Below are 15,232 nucleotides of genomic sequence, written 5' to 3' on the forward strand. Positions count from 1 at the left end.
GGGTACTGATATTTTTCTGTCTCTGGGTCACCACAAGTTTATTAAAATAAAAGAAACTGTGGGTAAATGCTGCCATCTGTGCTGCCCCCAACAACAAATCAGGCCCCAGACTAGACACAGGCATTGAAACTACTTTAAAAACACCCCAAGGACTTAACTGAAAACCCGCAATCCCCGTGCTTCTGGGGCTTAAGATCCTTGAGCTCATTCCTCAGCATCTCTCTTTAGGAAGGTGGGGTGGGCTGCCTGGTCAGGTGGAGGTGAGGACCCCTGAGTCTGCTCCATGGACTGAGAGGCCCCCTAAGCCTAGCGTCCCGCTGTGGGGCTCGATGCCAAGAGCCCCCGTGAGCCATGGCCTCGAAAGGGCAGCGGTGATTTTTTTCACATAAATATATCGCACTTAAATGAGTTTAGACAGCATGACATCAGAGAGTAATTAAATTGGTTTGGGTTGGAATTCCGTTTCCAATTCCTGAGTTCAGGTTTGTAAAAGATTTTTCTGAGCACCTGCAGGCGTGTGTGTGTGTGTGTGTGTGTGTGTGTGTGTGTGTGTGTGTGAGAAGTATTTTCACTGGAAAGGATTCAAAACTTAAAAAAAAAAAAAAAAAACTGGAGCACACAGGCAGCATTACGCCATTCTTCCTTCTTGGAAAAATCCCTCAGCCTTATACAAGCCTCCTTCAAGCCCTCAGTCAGTTGTGCAGGAGAAAGGGGGCGGTCAGCTTTCTCCTTTCAAGAACGAGTTATTTTCAGCTGCTGACTGGAGACGGTGCACGTCTGGATCCGAGAGCATTTCCACTATGGGACTGGATACAAACACACACCCGGCAGACTTAAAGAGTCTCAGACTGAGGAGAAAGCCTTTCCTTCTGCTGCTACTGCTGCTGCCGCTGCTTTTGAGGGTCCACTCCTTTCATGGTTTTTCCTGCCAAACCAGAGGCACCTTCGCTGCTGCCGCCGTTCTCTTTGGTGTCATTCAGCGGCTGGCCAGAGGATGAGACTCCCCAAACTCCTCACTTTCTTGCTTTGGCACCTGGCTTGGCTGGACCTGGAATTCATCTGCACTGTGTTGGGTGCCCCTGACTTGGGCCAGAGACCCCAGGGGGCCAGGTCGGGATTGGCCAAAGCAGAAGCCAAGGAGAGGCCCCCTCTGGCCCGGAACATCTTCAGGCCAGGGGGTCACAACTATGGTGGGGGGGCCACCAATGCCAGGGCAAAGGGGGGCACTGGGCAGACAGGAGGCCTGACACAGCCTAAGAAGGATGAACCTAAAAAGCTGCCCCCCAGATCGGGTGGGCCTGAACCCAAGCCAGGACACCCTCCCCACACCAGGCAGGCTGCAACGCGGACTGTGACCGCAAAAGGACAGCTTCCTGGGGGTAAGGCATCCCCAAAGGCAGGATCTGTCCCCAACCCCTTCCTGCTGAAGAAGGCCAGGGAGCCTGGGCCCCCTCGAGAGCCTAAGGAGCCGTTCCGCCCGCCCCCCATCACGCCCCACGAGTACATGCTCTCGCTGTACAGGACACTGTCTGATGCTGACAGAAAGGGAGGCAACAGCAGCGTGAAGTTGGAGGCAGGCCTGGCCAACACCATCACCAGCTTTATTGACAAAGGGCAAGGTGAGGGGGCGGGGTGGCAGGGGCATGGCTCAGGGGGAGGGGCATCTGCATGCATGGAGGGGCCTCTGGGGCCCCAGCCACTTGTTGGGAGATGGCGTGTGCATCTAGCCTGGGGTGGTGTCTGGGCTGATATCACACATACTAGGTCCCAGGATGCTGGCGTGCCAGTGCTGGAGGGCACCTGGGATTGTTACAGGACAGGGTGAGGATCACCAAGTCCAGTTCCTGCAAGGTGCAGAGGAGATTTCTAAAGGCCAAACATGAAACTACCAGTTGATGGCTTAGTTGGGGATCAGATTCTAAGACCCTTGGTTACCAAGCCTTGATCTCTACCTATGTGAGCTGGCCGAACTTTCCAGTCTCCAGGGGTGTATGGAGTGAGAGTAAAGGAGAGAGAGAGATGTATTTCTAGAGAGAGACAGAGAGAGAGAGAGAGAGGTATTTCTAGATACCCATGGTTCTCCAATAAGGGGGCAGAGGAGGCAGGATAAGTGATGATAATAAGGTATGGGATGAACTTCAGCTATATGGTGGGGGTGGGGGCCGCAGACCTAGGTCTCACTCACAAAGTGACCTTGGGAAAGCTCCTTCTTCCTTTGGGCTCTCAGTTTTTCCATCTGTACAACTACATGAGGTTGGGTTGGGTGATTTCTGAGAGCCCTTCAAATATGAAAACTGATGTCTTGTTCTAAATATAGATCATTTTTATCACTGGCCCAGGAGAGTATTTGCTCCTCTTCTCTCTCTACCCATCTGCATTACTAAATTGACTTTTCCTCTCAACTTGCTGTGGAATCACAGCGAGTCTTTCCTTTCCTCTCTGGGTCTCAGTTCTTCTGTAAGTATAAAAAGGTTGGAGGACCTCTCATCGCTATGGTTGCTGGCAGCTCACATGCTCTGGTTCTCTGCTTCTTAGGCCTTTGGCTGGCATGGTGGGGGAGGGGTCTGAGAGTGGGAGAGGCTCCTCATTAGAAGGCCTGTGGGGAATGACCGAGGGGGGGAGGCATAGAGGCAGTAAGTCTGGCTGAGGTGGGGGAGGTGGCCTGGCTGCCTGCCCAGCCAAGAAAAGCTGTGACCCCTTGGGGGCTCATAAAATAAGTCCTTGTGCCGCCCCCCCCATCCCCTACACTAAGGGAGTTTGGAGAGGGGGAGATGGGGAGTTTAAAAGCCTAATTAGTCACCTTCTAGAGCAATATATGAATGCTTCCCAATGGCAAATTGGTATTTAGGAAGGAGGGCATGTTGATTTTGACATACTACTGATCCTTTCAAAGATACACAGCCTCCTACTTATGCATACATGCAGAATCACACACCTGCATACACATATGCACAAACCTTTCTGCACATACACAAGGGATCTTCTTATACATGCACATACGCACATACACATACTATCTTTCAAAGATTCACACAAGTTCAATCATACACATATAATGTCATTCACATACACCTTACTTATCATACTCACACAGAAACCTAATCGTACACACACACACCCCAAATCATTAGACAGGGATGCCAAGGAAATTGGATTGCAAACCAACCTGGTCATTAACTTGCAGTGTGGCCTTAGGCAAGTCACTCCCTCCTCCCTGTGCCTCCTCTGTAAAACAAGAATTAAGGTCTTCTTTATACCTGAGGTACTCAGGTATAAAACATTATTAGTCTAGAGTTCCAACTCTGCTTTTTTCCTAGCTTAGTGACCTTGAGCAAGTCACCCAACTTCTATGAGCCTTCTGGAAAAACATGGGCATTTATAGTTCTCACCTCACTGATACCACGAATGAGAAAGATCATATTAGATAACAGATGGGAGAGGGAATTAAAGAGATAGGCAGTTCTAAGACTGAGGATCTCTGCTACACACAGTCATTGATACAAACACTCAAATCATCCACAACCCTATTTGGCTGGCTGTGAAGGAAGTTGTCTTGTTTTGAAAAAGGCTGTCAGTGGTTTGGGTCTTGGCCTCTGTCAGAGTGGGAAAAAGGTTAAAGAAAGCTCTCTTGGGGGAAGGAAAGCTGTGGCCCTCCCTGAGGCCTGGAGGTGGCTGGCTCCTTTGCTAAGATTGCAGGGAATGACTTCTGGGTGTTCTCTCTAGATGACCGAGGTCCTGTGGTCAGGAAGCAGAGGTACGTGTTTGACATTAGTGCCCTGGAGAAGGATGGGCTACTAGGGGCTGAGCTGCGGATCTTACGGAAGAAGCCTTCGGACACAGCCAAGCCAGTGGCCCCTGGCAGTGGACGGGCTGCCCAGTTGAAGCTATCCAGTTGCCCCAGCGGTCGGCAACCAGCAGCCCTTCTGGATGTGCGCTCTGTGCCAGGCCTGGATGGATCTGGCTGGGAGGTGTTTGACATCTGGAAACTCTTCCGAAACTTTAAGAACTCAGCCCAGCTGTGCCTGGAGCTGGAGGCCTGGGAACGGGGCCGGGCCATGGACCTTCGTGGCCTGGGCTTTGACCGGGCTTCCCGGCAGGTCCATGAGAAGGCCCTGTTCCTGGTGTTTGGCCGCACCAAGAAACGGGACCTGTTCTTTAATGAGATCAAGGCCCGCTCCGGCCAGGATGATAAGACTGTGTATGAGTACCTATTCAGCCAGCGACGAAAACGGCGAGCCCCGCTGGCCACACGCCAGGGCAAGCGGCCCAGCAAGAACCCCAAGGCCCGCTGCAGTCGGAAGGCACTGCATGTCAACTTTAAGGACATGGGCTGGGACGACTGGATCATTGCCCCTCTTGAGTATGAGGCCTTCCACTGCGAGGGACTATGTGAGTTCCCCTTGCGCTCCCACCTGGAGCCCACAAACCATGCAGTCATCCAGACCCTGATGAACTCCATGGACCCAGAGTCCACGCCACCCACCTGCTGTGTGCCCACCAGGCTGAGTCCTATCAGCATCCTCTTCATTGACTCTGCTAACAATGTGGTCTATAAGCAGTATGAGGACATGGTTGTGGAGTCTTGTGGCTGCAGGTAGCAGCACTGGCCTCTGGGTGGTGCACCCTCAGATGCTGGTCACAGAGCCCCTCCCTGCACGCCTGGAATCTCAGGGGGGTTGGGAAACTATAGATGCTGACAGCATCTACACAAAATGCATGAAAGAAGATTCAAAAAGCTTTGCTCACTCTGAATGGGACTTGGGCTACAAGTCCCTGCTATATACTAGCCCCCTAGGACCAGGAACAGACCCAGGGAGACAGACTCTGAATGAAACTGAGACCTAGAAAACCTTACATTGCCAATGAGATTTAGCCACAGACTCTCCCTTACTGGGCCTCCTAGGCTTCTGGACGTTCCAGGGGGGACTTCTCTTGGGAGAGCCAGAGGTGCCACCTTCCTCCTTGAATCACCATGTGCCTGGTGACTTTCTGCCCCCTGGGCAGATGAGATACTGTTGGGGAGGGGTGGGAAAGAGGGGGAGAGGGCTTGGGCAGGGATGAGGAGTGGGAGGCTGTTAGACTGTTAGATTAAAATGTACATTGATGAGATAAAAAGCAAAACTGTGTTGAAAACTGTGGCAGATTTCTTATTTATTACAAGGGACCCAGTGGCCCTGCAGAGAATGATGGACTCAGGGTGAAGAGGTGGCAGCTTCATGTATAAGCTGGTTTCCAGGGCCCAGTTGTGGAAACAGAAGTGGAATGGGTCAGAGCGTACAGGCTGAGCAGAGCCAGTGCTCACCTCTAACCCCATTCCTCTTCCTCCAAAGACCCACGTCTGGAGTTCCATCTGCTCCATTGGGGCCTGGCAACAGAGTTATGTTTTTCTCTTTGATATTACTTAGTAAAAAGTGTGTTGTCTCTGAAACAGATCCCTAAATGAGGAAGGAATTGGGAGTTCTGTTACCTCTGAAATCACCCCCATTTTATTCACCAGTATCTGTGCTGCCTTTCCTGCTCTGTCCTGAATTAACTCACCCCCCTTTAAAAGGCCCTTCACCTCTACACAGGCAACCTGGTTGTCCCTCTATTCCTTCCTTTTTGCAACTGACCACTGTTGCTCGTGTGATCCTGTTTGTGGCCCTGCTATCTTCAGCCTTAGCACTGTCACAGCTTCTTACTTTTTACCCATAACCTCCTACTCCCCCATTCCCAGCTCCAGAGGCAGAGTTGGAGTCCCTCCCATCTACATTATACATTATATAAACACACTATTAAACATGAGATAAATAATCTCCTGTACTAACCTCAGACACACCAATGCCAGACATCCTGTAATGTTTCCTGCTTGGGGCTTAGCCCAGAAAAAGTGCACACTTCCCTTTACCCACTAGGATCACTGGGGTGACATGAGACATGAATTCTTGGGAGGGGAATACAGCTCTTTGGTAAGGAAATTTGGGCATCTGAATTCTGGTTCTAAGGGCTCAGGATCACATTTTGCCTAGTGGAAGAGAGAGAAAAAGGAGAAGGTAGTCTATACTTCTGGTGGTGGTGGTGGGGAGGGCGCGGTGGTGGCTCAAAATTTCTCCCTTCTTTCTCCAACTCAGTCTTTTATGCCCAGGGCTCCTAGCCAAAGCTGTTTCCACAGTAGAGTTTCTTTCCCAGTTATAGGCAGATCTGTGTCCCTGCCCTCCTGGGTTGTCAGGAACCAGGTATAGGGGCACTGAGCTGCCTCCCTGGCTTGGAGGCCATTACCTGTCCCTGAGGAGCCAGCCTGAATCTGGAGCCTAGCCCTCCCTGGCTGGGCTCCATTGTGTTTGGCTGGTGGTAGACCTGAGCACTCTGGAAGTAAACAAAGGATCTGCTTTGGTAGAGAGAGTTCTGGTGTGTATGACAGGAGAATGGACCTGGGAGGGAGGTGTTAGGAAAGCCAAACAGGGATTACAGAGGCTCCCTGTATTCACAGGCAACAGGGCGAGTAATGCAGAAACTGAGTTACTAGAAATACAAGGACAGAAATGGAGAGGACAAGGATCACAGGCGGGGCTGGCTCCTCCATGTACTTATTTTCTAGGCTGTGTGTCCCTGGTTTCTAGGAAATTCTGACATTATTGGAGCTGCTCCCTCATGTCATCTCAACCACAGTACCCTTCCTGATGAAGACTGGGGCTTTGAATTGTCTGTGGCTCTGGCCCGATACCCGAGGAGCTTCCTCTCCAACCTCAACCTGCCCTAAAACTCTCTTTCACAAAAGAACCACTTGGAGTGTGTACTCTCCCCAGTTTCCCCCCAAACCATGGCATATAGGAGCAGCCTTTGAGTCCTAATCACTCCATCTGTTCAACTGCCTTCCTGGAATATTTATCTCCACCAGGTACCCACCCACCTCCAAGCCCAATCATAAGAAGTTGCACACTTGTTTAACACAAAAGTACATGGCTTAACACAAAAAGTACATGGCTTATATTCTTTAGAGTTCACCAACACTTGTCCTGGTCATGGTCTCACACCTCTGAAGGGCTCAATAGGCTGCCCGGTTTCAAATTTCAGATCAGACACTTAAGAGTTAGAGGCCTTGGACGAGGAACTTCATTTTATAAACCTCAGTTTCCTCATTTGTGAGGAAAAGGGGGAGGGAGGGTAATTAACATACCTGTTTCATAGAGATAGTTGTAATGACATGAAAGACATTGAACACAATAGCTGGCACAGAAGTGGCACTAGGTAAATGTCAGCCGTTATTATTTTGCCTCAAACAATCCTACAAAGCAGGCAGGGCAAGAATATCACCATTCATCTTTACAGATGAGGAAGCTGACTCCAGAAAGGTAACTGCAGGTCTCCTGAAGCCTCAGTGTTCTTTGTACCATTCTTCCCCCCACCACCACCAGATTGATTTATTTTTACAAAGGTGTGTATGTGGGTGGGGGTGCAGTGGTGGTGGTGGTGAGAGAATTCACCAGGGAGTATAGCAAGAGGATTTACTGAAATACACTGCTGCGGGGAGCAGGGTGTGAGACAAAAGAGGTCTGCTAAGCCATGTGGGGCAGCTACTGGCTGGCTGGTGATGGCTGGTGATGCAGTGGCTGGTGACAGCTTGATAGTGAACACCTGCATCACCAGAGAGGCCCTTTGTACCATTATTTCTACTATTCTGGAACCTCAGCTCTACTGACAAGTAAATGAAAGTCCTGGCAAGCAAATGAATCACCCCCGCCCCCAATCATGTCTTGGCTCCCTACTCTTTGAAGTATCTTTTTGGGGGACAATGCAGTGTTGTTAGTCCCAACAGAGAAATAGTTAAGCAGGTAGCTTAAGGGAAATGGGAGGCTTATATGAAGGATAGAAGCCAAGCTTCCAGTACTCTGATGCTATCTCAAAATTTCAGTTACAATTATTGATAATGGGAGCACCAAGATCATTGTAACTTTAACATTATAAATATGAAGTGTTAATAACACAGGAAGCATATAATGATGTTAGAAGTATGCTTAATTCAGGCAAATAAGAGAAAGAAGGTAATTAGATGCATGCTTAAGTGATAAATAATTGGAATGGGGGAGCAGAGAAAAACTAAATAAGTGAAACACCTGCAAAAGGTGGTGGTAGACAGGCTTCATGGAATATGAAGAATTTGAGCTGGGTCCTTAAGGTTGAAATTTGGATGGAGATGAAAGAAGACATTTTAAGTAAAAGGATTGTATGAGCATATTAATAGCAGCATGTTTACAAAATGAGGGCACATCCTCCCATCCCTAAAATCATACTGTAATGATTACTGGTACCATAGACTGTGGGGGATGGCTTAACCTGGGAGTTGCTGAGTCATTTAATTCATAGGCTGTCTTTTTTTGCCTTCTGAGAGGTAGGGATTTGGAAAACAGAGAAAACTGAGCAGTGAGGGCCTCAAAGGTGAAGTGCATCAGTGGAGTGTTGGTGAAGAACAATAGTAAAAATAAGTACTAGAAACTCCATAATATGCATAATAGATTTTGGATATTCAGGTTATACTCATAGTAAAAATGATCCTTGAAAATTCCTTAAAGAGACTATTTTTTTTTAAAGATGTATTTATTTGTGCATACAGAACTGGGGTACAGGCCAGAGGCTCAGGGGTGGTGAGAGGCTTCACCAGAGACAGAGTGGGGAGCAGAACAGGCAGATCTATGAAGTACACTGCTGAGGGGAGCAGCGGGCGGGCCAGGAGAGGTCTGCCATGCCATGTGGTCACCTCCGGGGCAGGCGGGAATCGAACTCATGAGGAAGCGGCTTTAGATTCTCAGTGCTGTGCTTTAACCCGCTGCGCCACCAGGGAGGGCCAAAGAGACTATTTTTTTTAAAGATTATTTATGCATACAGAACTGGGGTACAGCCAGAGGTTGAGGGGCAATGAGAGGATTCATCAGAGACAGAGTGAGGAGCAGAACAGGCAGATTGATGAAATACACTGCTGAGGAGAGTAGCGGTTGAGAGAGGAGAGGTCTGCTGTGCCATGTGGATCACCTTTGGGGCTGGGTGGCTACCTTGTAGTGGTGCGTTTTAACTCATTGCGCCACCAGGGAGGGCCTTTTTTTTTTTTTTAAGATTTATTTTACTTATTGATGCATACAAGAATTATTTTTGATTTTTGGTTTCTTTCTTTTCCAGAAAAAAATTGAAGTTTAAAAAACTGCATAACAAAATTTGCCATCTTAACCACTTTTAGGGTACGGTTTAGGAATGTTAAGTATGTTTACATCAACAGATCTCTAGAACTTTTTCATTTTGCAAAACTGAAACTCATCTTGCAAAACTGAACATAATTTACTGTTTTTCTGTATTCCCACTCCATGGCAACCACATGTTTTCTATTTCTAAGAGTTGACTCCTTTAGATATGTACTATAAATGAAATCAAACAGCATTTGTCTTTCTTTCTTGTATGTATTTCCTAAGAAGTCAAGTAAGTTAAATGGGTATGCCATTTAACTCCATTGCCTATGGTAAATAACTACAGTCTTCAAAAGGAGCTTATAATCTAGTTATACAAACAATTTCCATTTAAAATGCTATGAAAGGGCCCTCCCTGGTGATGCAATGGGTAAAGAACATCACTATGAAGCCAGCCACAGCCGCTTCAGCACAAGTTTGATCCCCGGCCATGGAGGTGATCCACATGGTGCGGCAGACCTCTCCTGTCTTGCTCACTGGTCCCCTCAGCAGTGTACTTCATCAGTCTGCCTCTTCTGTACCCTCCTCTATCTCTGGTGAGCCCTCTCACCCCGCTCCCCCCACACCTCTGGCCTCTGGCCTGTACCCTAGTTCAATATGCATAAATAAACAAACCTTAAAAACAAACAAAAATAAAATGCCATGAGAGGACCCTCCCTGGTGGCACAACGGTTTAAAGCACAGCAGTACAGCACTATGAAGGTGACCACAACCACTTCAGCACAAGTTTAATCCCTGACCATGGAGGTGACCCACATGGCGAAGCAGACTTATCCTGACCCACCCGCTGCTCCCCTCAGCAGTGTACTTTGTCAGTCTGCCTGTTCTGCTTCCTACTCAGTCTCTGATGAATACTTTCACTGTCCTTGCACCTCTGGCCTGGACTCCAGTTCTGTTTGCCTAAATAAATAATTTTTTTTAAAGGTTTATTTATTTAGGCATACAGAACTGGAGTACAGGCGTCGTGCGAGGATTCACCAGAGACAGAATGGGGAGCAGAACAGGCAGATCGACAAAGCATACTGCTGAGGGGAGCAGCAGGCGGGCCAGGAGAGGTCTGCCACACCACATGGGTCACCTCCGGGGCAGGGTATGGAACCCTCACTGAAGCGGCTGCCACTCACCTGCAGTGCACCCACCTGTAATCTGCATCCCAACCATTTGCACCACCAGGGAGGGCCAGTAAATATATCTTTTTTTTTTAAGAGTTATTTATTTATGCATATAGAACTAGGGTACAGGCCAGAGGTGCAGAGGAGGTGAGAAGATTTACCAGAGACAGAGTGGGGGCAGAACAGGCAGATCGTCAAAATACACTGCTGAGGGGAGTAGTGGGTGGGTCAGGAGAGGTCTGCCACACCATATGGATCACCTCTGGGGCGGGATTGAACTCATGCAGAAGTGGCTTTAACTTCTTAGTGCTTTAGCTTCTTAGATGCATCACCAGGGAGGGCCAGTAAATAAATCTTTAATAAATAAATAAATAAATAAAATGCTATGAGAGTCATTTGGATTAAGGCCCGCACTAATGATCTCATCTTAATTAATCACATCTACAAAGACACCATGTCCAAATAAGGTGATATTCATAGATAAGGTTTAGGACTTTAGCATATCTTTTTGTGAGAACACAATTCAACCCATAATAGGGAGCTTTTACACATTCCTTAAACCTTGACTCCAAGCCCTGTCTGTTTAACAGATGGCCTCATCTCCAAATTCACAGAAAATACAGAAATTAGAAGTCATCAGAAGGAAATTCAACTTCCCACCATTAAATCCACAAATCTAATTTTATCACCAGCATTTATCCTCTTTTACCACTTCATGGAATTGCTATTTTTCCTAGTTAAAAGCTATATTAAACTTCTTTCAACTTGATATGTCCAGAACTGAACTATCTTCCTCTCAAAACATGTCCTTCCTTCTGTGTTCTTTTTTGTTGTAAAATAATTTACCATCCACTCAGTTGCTTAAGTTGAAAACTACAGAGTTCAGCCTTGACTTCTTCAGCTTCTCCCTTACTCTCTCCATCACAACATTCTTTCTAACACATGTAAATTCCTCACCGATCTCTATGTTTCCTTCCTGGTTAAGCATACTATCTTGTTTCATTTGTACAACTGACTCAATCAGTTCTGTTGATTTTACTATGTGAATATCCAGAGACAAAACATTTCAAGCAGAAGGAATAGTATGGGCCAAGGCCTTGAGGCGAGAAAAGACTTGGTAAATTTAAAAAAAAGGTAAACCAAGTCTAGTGCGGCTACAATATAGTAAGTGGGCAGAGCAAGGTATAAGATGATATCTTAGAGACAAGAGTCCAAGTTTTGAGATCTTAGACATCACAGTAAAGAGTTTGGATTTGATTTGATTTGATATAGGGCAGTAACATGACCTGATTTATAGTTGTAAAAGAGGCTCTCTCAGCAACATGTGATGTGACTATGATCCTATTTTTTAGGACCTGCTCTAGCTGTCTTTCCATGTTTGACATATAAAATGGGAAAGCTATCCAAATTGATTTAATTTAGTTTCAAAAAAGGGAAATCTCTATTCCCTGTATAATTATAGGAATCAAGTCCTTCTCCCTGGAAGAGGAAAAGTGATACATTATATAGAAAAAGAGTCATCAAAAGTCAGAAAGATGACAAATGGAGAGGGAGGTAGTGTCACAGCCCCAATGGATTATGTAATCAAACCTAAGGTACTACTCTTTATTTCCATTCCAACAAAGTGACTGGCTTTATTAAACCAAAAAAAAAAAAAAAAAAAAGACGTCCCACAAGTACTTTTACTGATTTATAAATTTATGTGCAAAACTTTATAAAGTTTAAATGTTAAAACATCTATAGAAAATGGACTTTATATTGACCTGTTCTAGACTATTCAGGATACATATTCTAACTATAGGACAATACTCACCAATGGGATCAGACTTTTGATTCCTGTTCCTCTAAGAACCGTCAGTGCCCTTTACCTCTATATCAGAGTAATTTAGCAAAGAGATGGGTTCTGCGTCATACTGGTTCCCACAGTATAGTTTTCTCTATACCATAGCATAAAGCCAACAAGTCTTCTCATTTAAGAGCCATCCCATAAGACACAGTGCTATATATTTGGTAATAGTGCTATCAAAAATACCATATTACATTAGTTTTCAAGAATACACAATAGCTTAATTAACTCATGGATATAACAACTTGCACAAATAGTCTGTTTTTCCTTTTTAGGCTGGTAGCTTAAAGTATAACCTGGTTTTAATAGATGTAAGTCATGATGATATGTGTTTTAGCTCTTGGTTTCACTTTGCTCCTTTGTTTTCTTTTGACTCACATTTGATTTATCTTGTCTTGCCTGGTGCTATTCAAATTTTTGTTTTTAAGTGAACAAGAATATTCATGGTAACATTGGTCATAAGAACAAAAATAAAAGGAAATAAACTCTTTGCCAACTATATCATATGTTAGAACAGTTGTTTAAAGGAAGTAAGGTGGATCCATATAAAACAGCACACATATAATTTTAAAAAGATTGTTGAGTTCACCTCTCTTCCTGAGTGTTGCCTATGGAGGTGGCAGCCATTTGCTATTTGATGCCATGGTTGCTCTCAGACCCCCTCAGGATGATCAAAAAGAAGACCAAGAAATCCACTGGGTATCAGCCAGATCAATGTCAAAATTAAGCGTAGTTGGCAGAAACCCAGAGACATTGATAATAGGGTGTGAAGAAGAGTCAAGGGCCAGCTCTTGATACTCAGCATTAGTTATAAGAACAAAAAGAAAACAAAGCACATGATGCTTAGTGGCTTCCGGAAGTTTCTGGTGCACAATGTGAAGGAGCTCAAAGTGCTGCTGACATGAAACACATCTTACTACTTGCTGAATTTGCTCACCATGCCCTCAAGAACCATTATACCATTGTGGCAATAGCAGCCCAGCAGGCTGACAGTGTCCCCAACTAAAAGCACGGCTGCACAGCAAAGAAAATGAATGGACAGTTCATTGCAATGTGTTAATAATTCATAAAAAGAAAATTTGAGCAACAACGGAAGCAGAAAAATTAAAATAGCAACAACAACAACAACAACAAAAACTCACACCAATCAGAATGGTAATATTAAATGATTTAATGGTAATATTTAAATGATTTGAAAGGAAAGTCAATTTTAAAGAGGGTATAAGGGGCTGAGATTCAAGGTGGTTACGGGTAAAAGGAACTTTATTTGTAAATGCGAATTTTTAGAAAAGCATATATAGTCATATGTCATCTATTAATTAAAAAAAATTAAAAAGCAATGAGTATCCAAGTTCATTTAGATTCACTGTTTCCCTGGCCCCCCTTTTCTTTCATTGTTAGACTTGCAACTTGAGTTACTTTTCTAATCTATGTAGTCCCATACCATCTTCATCCTCTGAGCAGAAAAACTCTTCCCTTAGTTCATAGAGAAAAGAGTCACCAGAAAGGGAATAAAATATGTCTTTCCCCTTGTCTCCAACATCCTAGCTCTTCATCTCTTGTGAATTATTGTTCTCATTTACACCATTTTTATGTGATATTTGCTTCTTGAATCTGATTAAGAAGAATGTTCCTCTTATTCCTTTTTAACATGTGATGCCATTTGTTCTAATTTATGTGTAGAAGCTTTATATGTAGGAGTTTTCAATATGGCACATATAAATGTGTGTGCAGAAAGCATCTTCATTTTGGTTTGTAAAATTCTTCATATGGAAGGAACTTTTTATATTCTGTATAAATGCTAAACTAAATTTATATACTAAAATCATTACTGTTAAAGGATCATTTAACCCTCTCTTTGATGACATATAGTCAGAGCAGCTTCTTAAAGAGGAATCAGTTAGCCCTCCCCAGCTTAGTGTCTTCTAATAGATTCTTACCATATTTAGAAAAAAATCTAGACTTCATCTAGAAGCTCCTGCATAATCTAGCAGCATCTCTCTAAATGATGTTTAAATTAATTTCAACGCCACACTGGTCTTTGAACTCTTGAAATAAGGCCTTTTTCTTTCTCATCTCAGGCCTCTTATTCTGGAATCTTCTTTCCTTATCTCACCTCCTAATATTTGCTGTTAGACTAATGTGCGTGAAGTAACTTCTCATGACTAGCACTTCTCATCCTTCCGTTCTCAACTTAGGTGACACTTCCTCAGAGATGTTTTACCTGACCACAGTTTAGTTTTCTATGTTATCTTTAGCTTTGCTCATTGTTTTCTTCATAACATTTCCCACAATTTTAAATTATTTGATTTTTTTCATTGACTCATTGGAATTTTGCATAATCCTGAGCTCCATGAAGCCAGTATCCACCCTTTTCTTGGGGCCTGGGCCCAGTGAACATTCAATAATGGGTCTTTGTTGGCTGAATGAAAAGAAGTCCCCTCAACATGCTGTCCTTCTGCTCCTAGTCAGCCCCAGGAGCAACCACACCTCTCCCCTACCATGGAAGGAATCCTCTACCAAGGTCCTTCTCTCCCCTCTCCTAGTGAAACTTGCTGCATCCGTTGAATCTTTCTTCTGTACCTTAAACTTTACAGTCCGTTCCAATCAATACTCAACGATGTTCCCATTAAATAATCTGCCCACCAGAAACCCCCAAATTCCTTCCTTTCCAACTCAGGGGTTGGAGGACCTCGTCCCCTGAGTTTCAGGACTCAAGTGTTCCTGGTCTCTCAGGCCACTTCCTAGGCTCTTTTAGGAAGCTCTTAAATGTTGGGACCCCCATGTCTTGTTCTTTTCAACTCCCAGGGGTTTTCTTCAGGGGGCAAAATATGGGGGCTCTGAAAGGGGGCGCTGAGGAATGAGAATGGGTGGGGGCTGTGAAAAACCGGAGGCCAGAGGTGAGCAACCTGGATGTCGCATAAAAATCTAGAGACATTGTGACGCGTGCGGAGGTGGTGGTGCGCACTGGAGGCTCGTAAGCTCGCGCAGCAGCGAAAATGCGCGCGCCTACGCCCAGGGGTCCCTGTGCGCCTGCGCCGCCGTTGCCGGGCACCCGCCGG

At 45.3% G+C, this 15,232-nt stretch overlaps 1 protein-coding gene across 1 annotated transcript; it reads left to right on the forward strand.

Moving 5' to 3' along the window:
- The first annotated feature begins 994 nt into the window (after positions 1-994).
- GDF5 (growth differentiation factor 5) lies at positions 995-4,789 on the forward strand. Its single transcript, XM_004687247.1, has 2 exons — positions 995-1,619; positions 3,724-4,789. Exons 1-2 carry the CDS (start codon positions 995-997, stop codon positions 4,596-4,598), a joined length of 1,500 nt encoding a protein of 499 aa, XP_004687304.1. The 3' UTR covers positions 4,599-4,789.
- Positions 4,790-15,232: the final 10,443 nt, after the last annotated feature.

This window comes from Condylura cristata, unplaced genomic scaffold, assembly GCF_000260355.1.
Source record: "Condylura cristata isolate star-nosed mole 26May11 unplaced genomic scaffold, ConCri1.0 scaffold00022, whole genome shotgun sequence".
NCBI lineage: Eukaryota > Metazoa > Chordata > Mammalia > Eulipotyphla > Talpidae > Condylura > Condylura cristata.

Bases quoted from the DNA above. Each gene is read 5' to 3' on its own strand.
- GDF5 (XM_004687247.1), top strand. From the start codon at position 995: ATGAGACTCCCCAAACTCCTCACTTTCTTGCTTTGGCACCTGGCTTGG. The intron at 1,620-3,723 runs GTGAGGGGGCGG...TGTTCTCTCTAG, and splicing joins CTTTATTGACAAAGGGCAAG to ATGACCGAGGTCCTGTGGTC.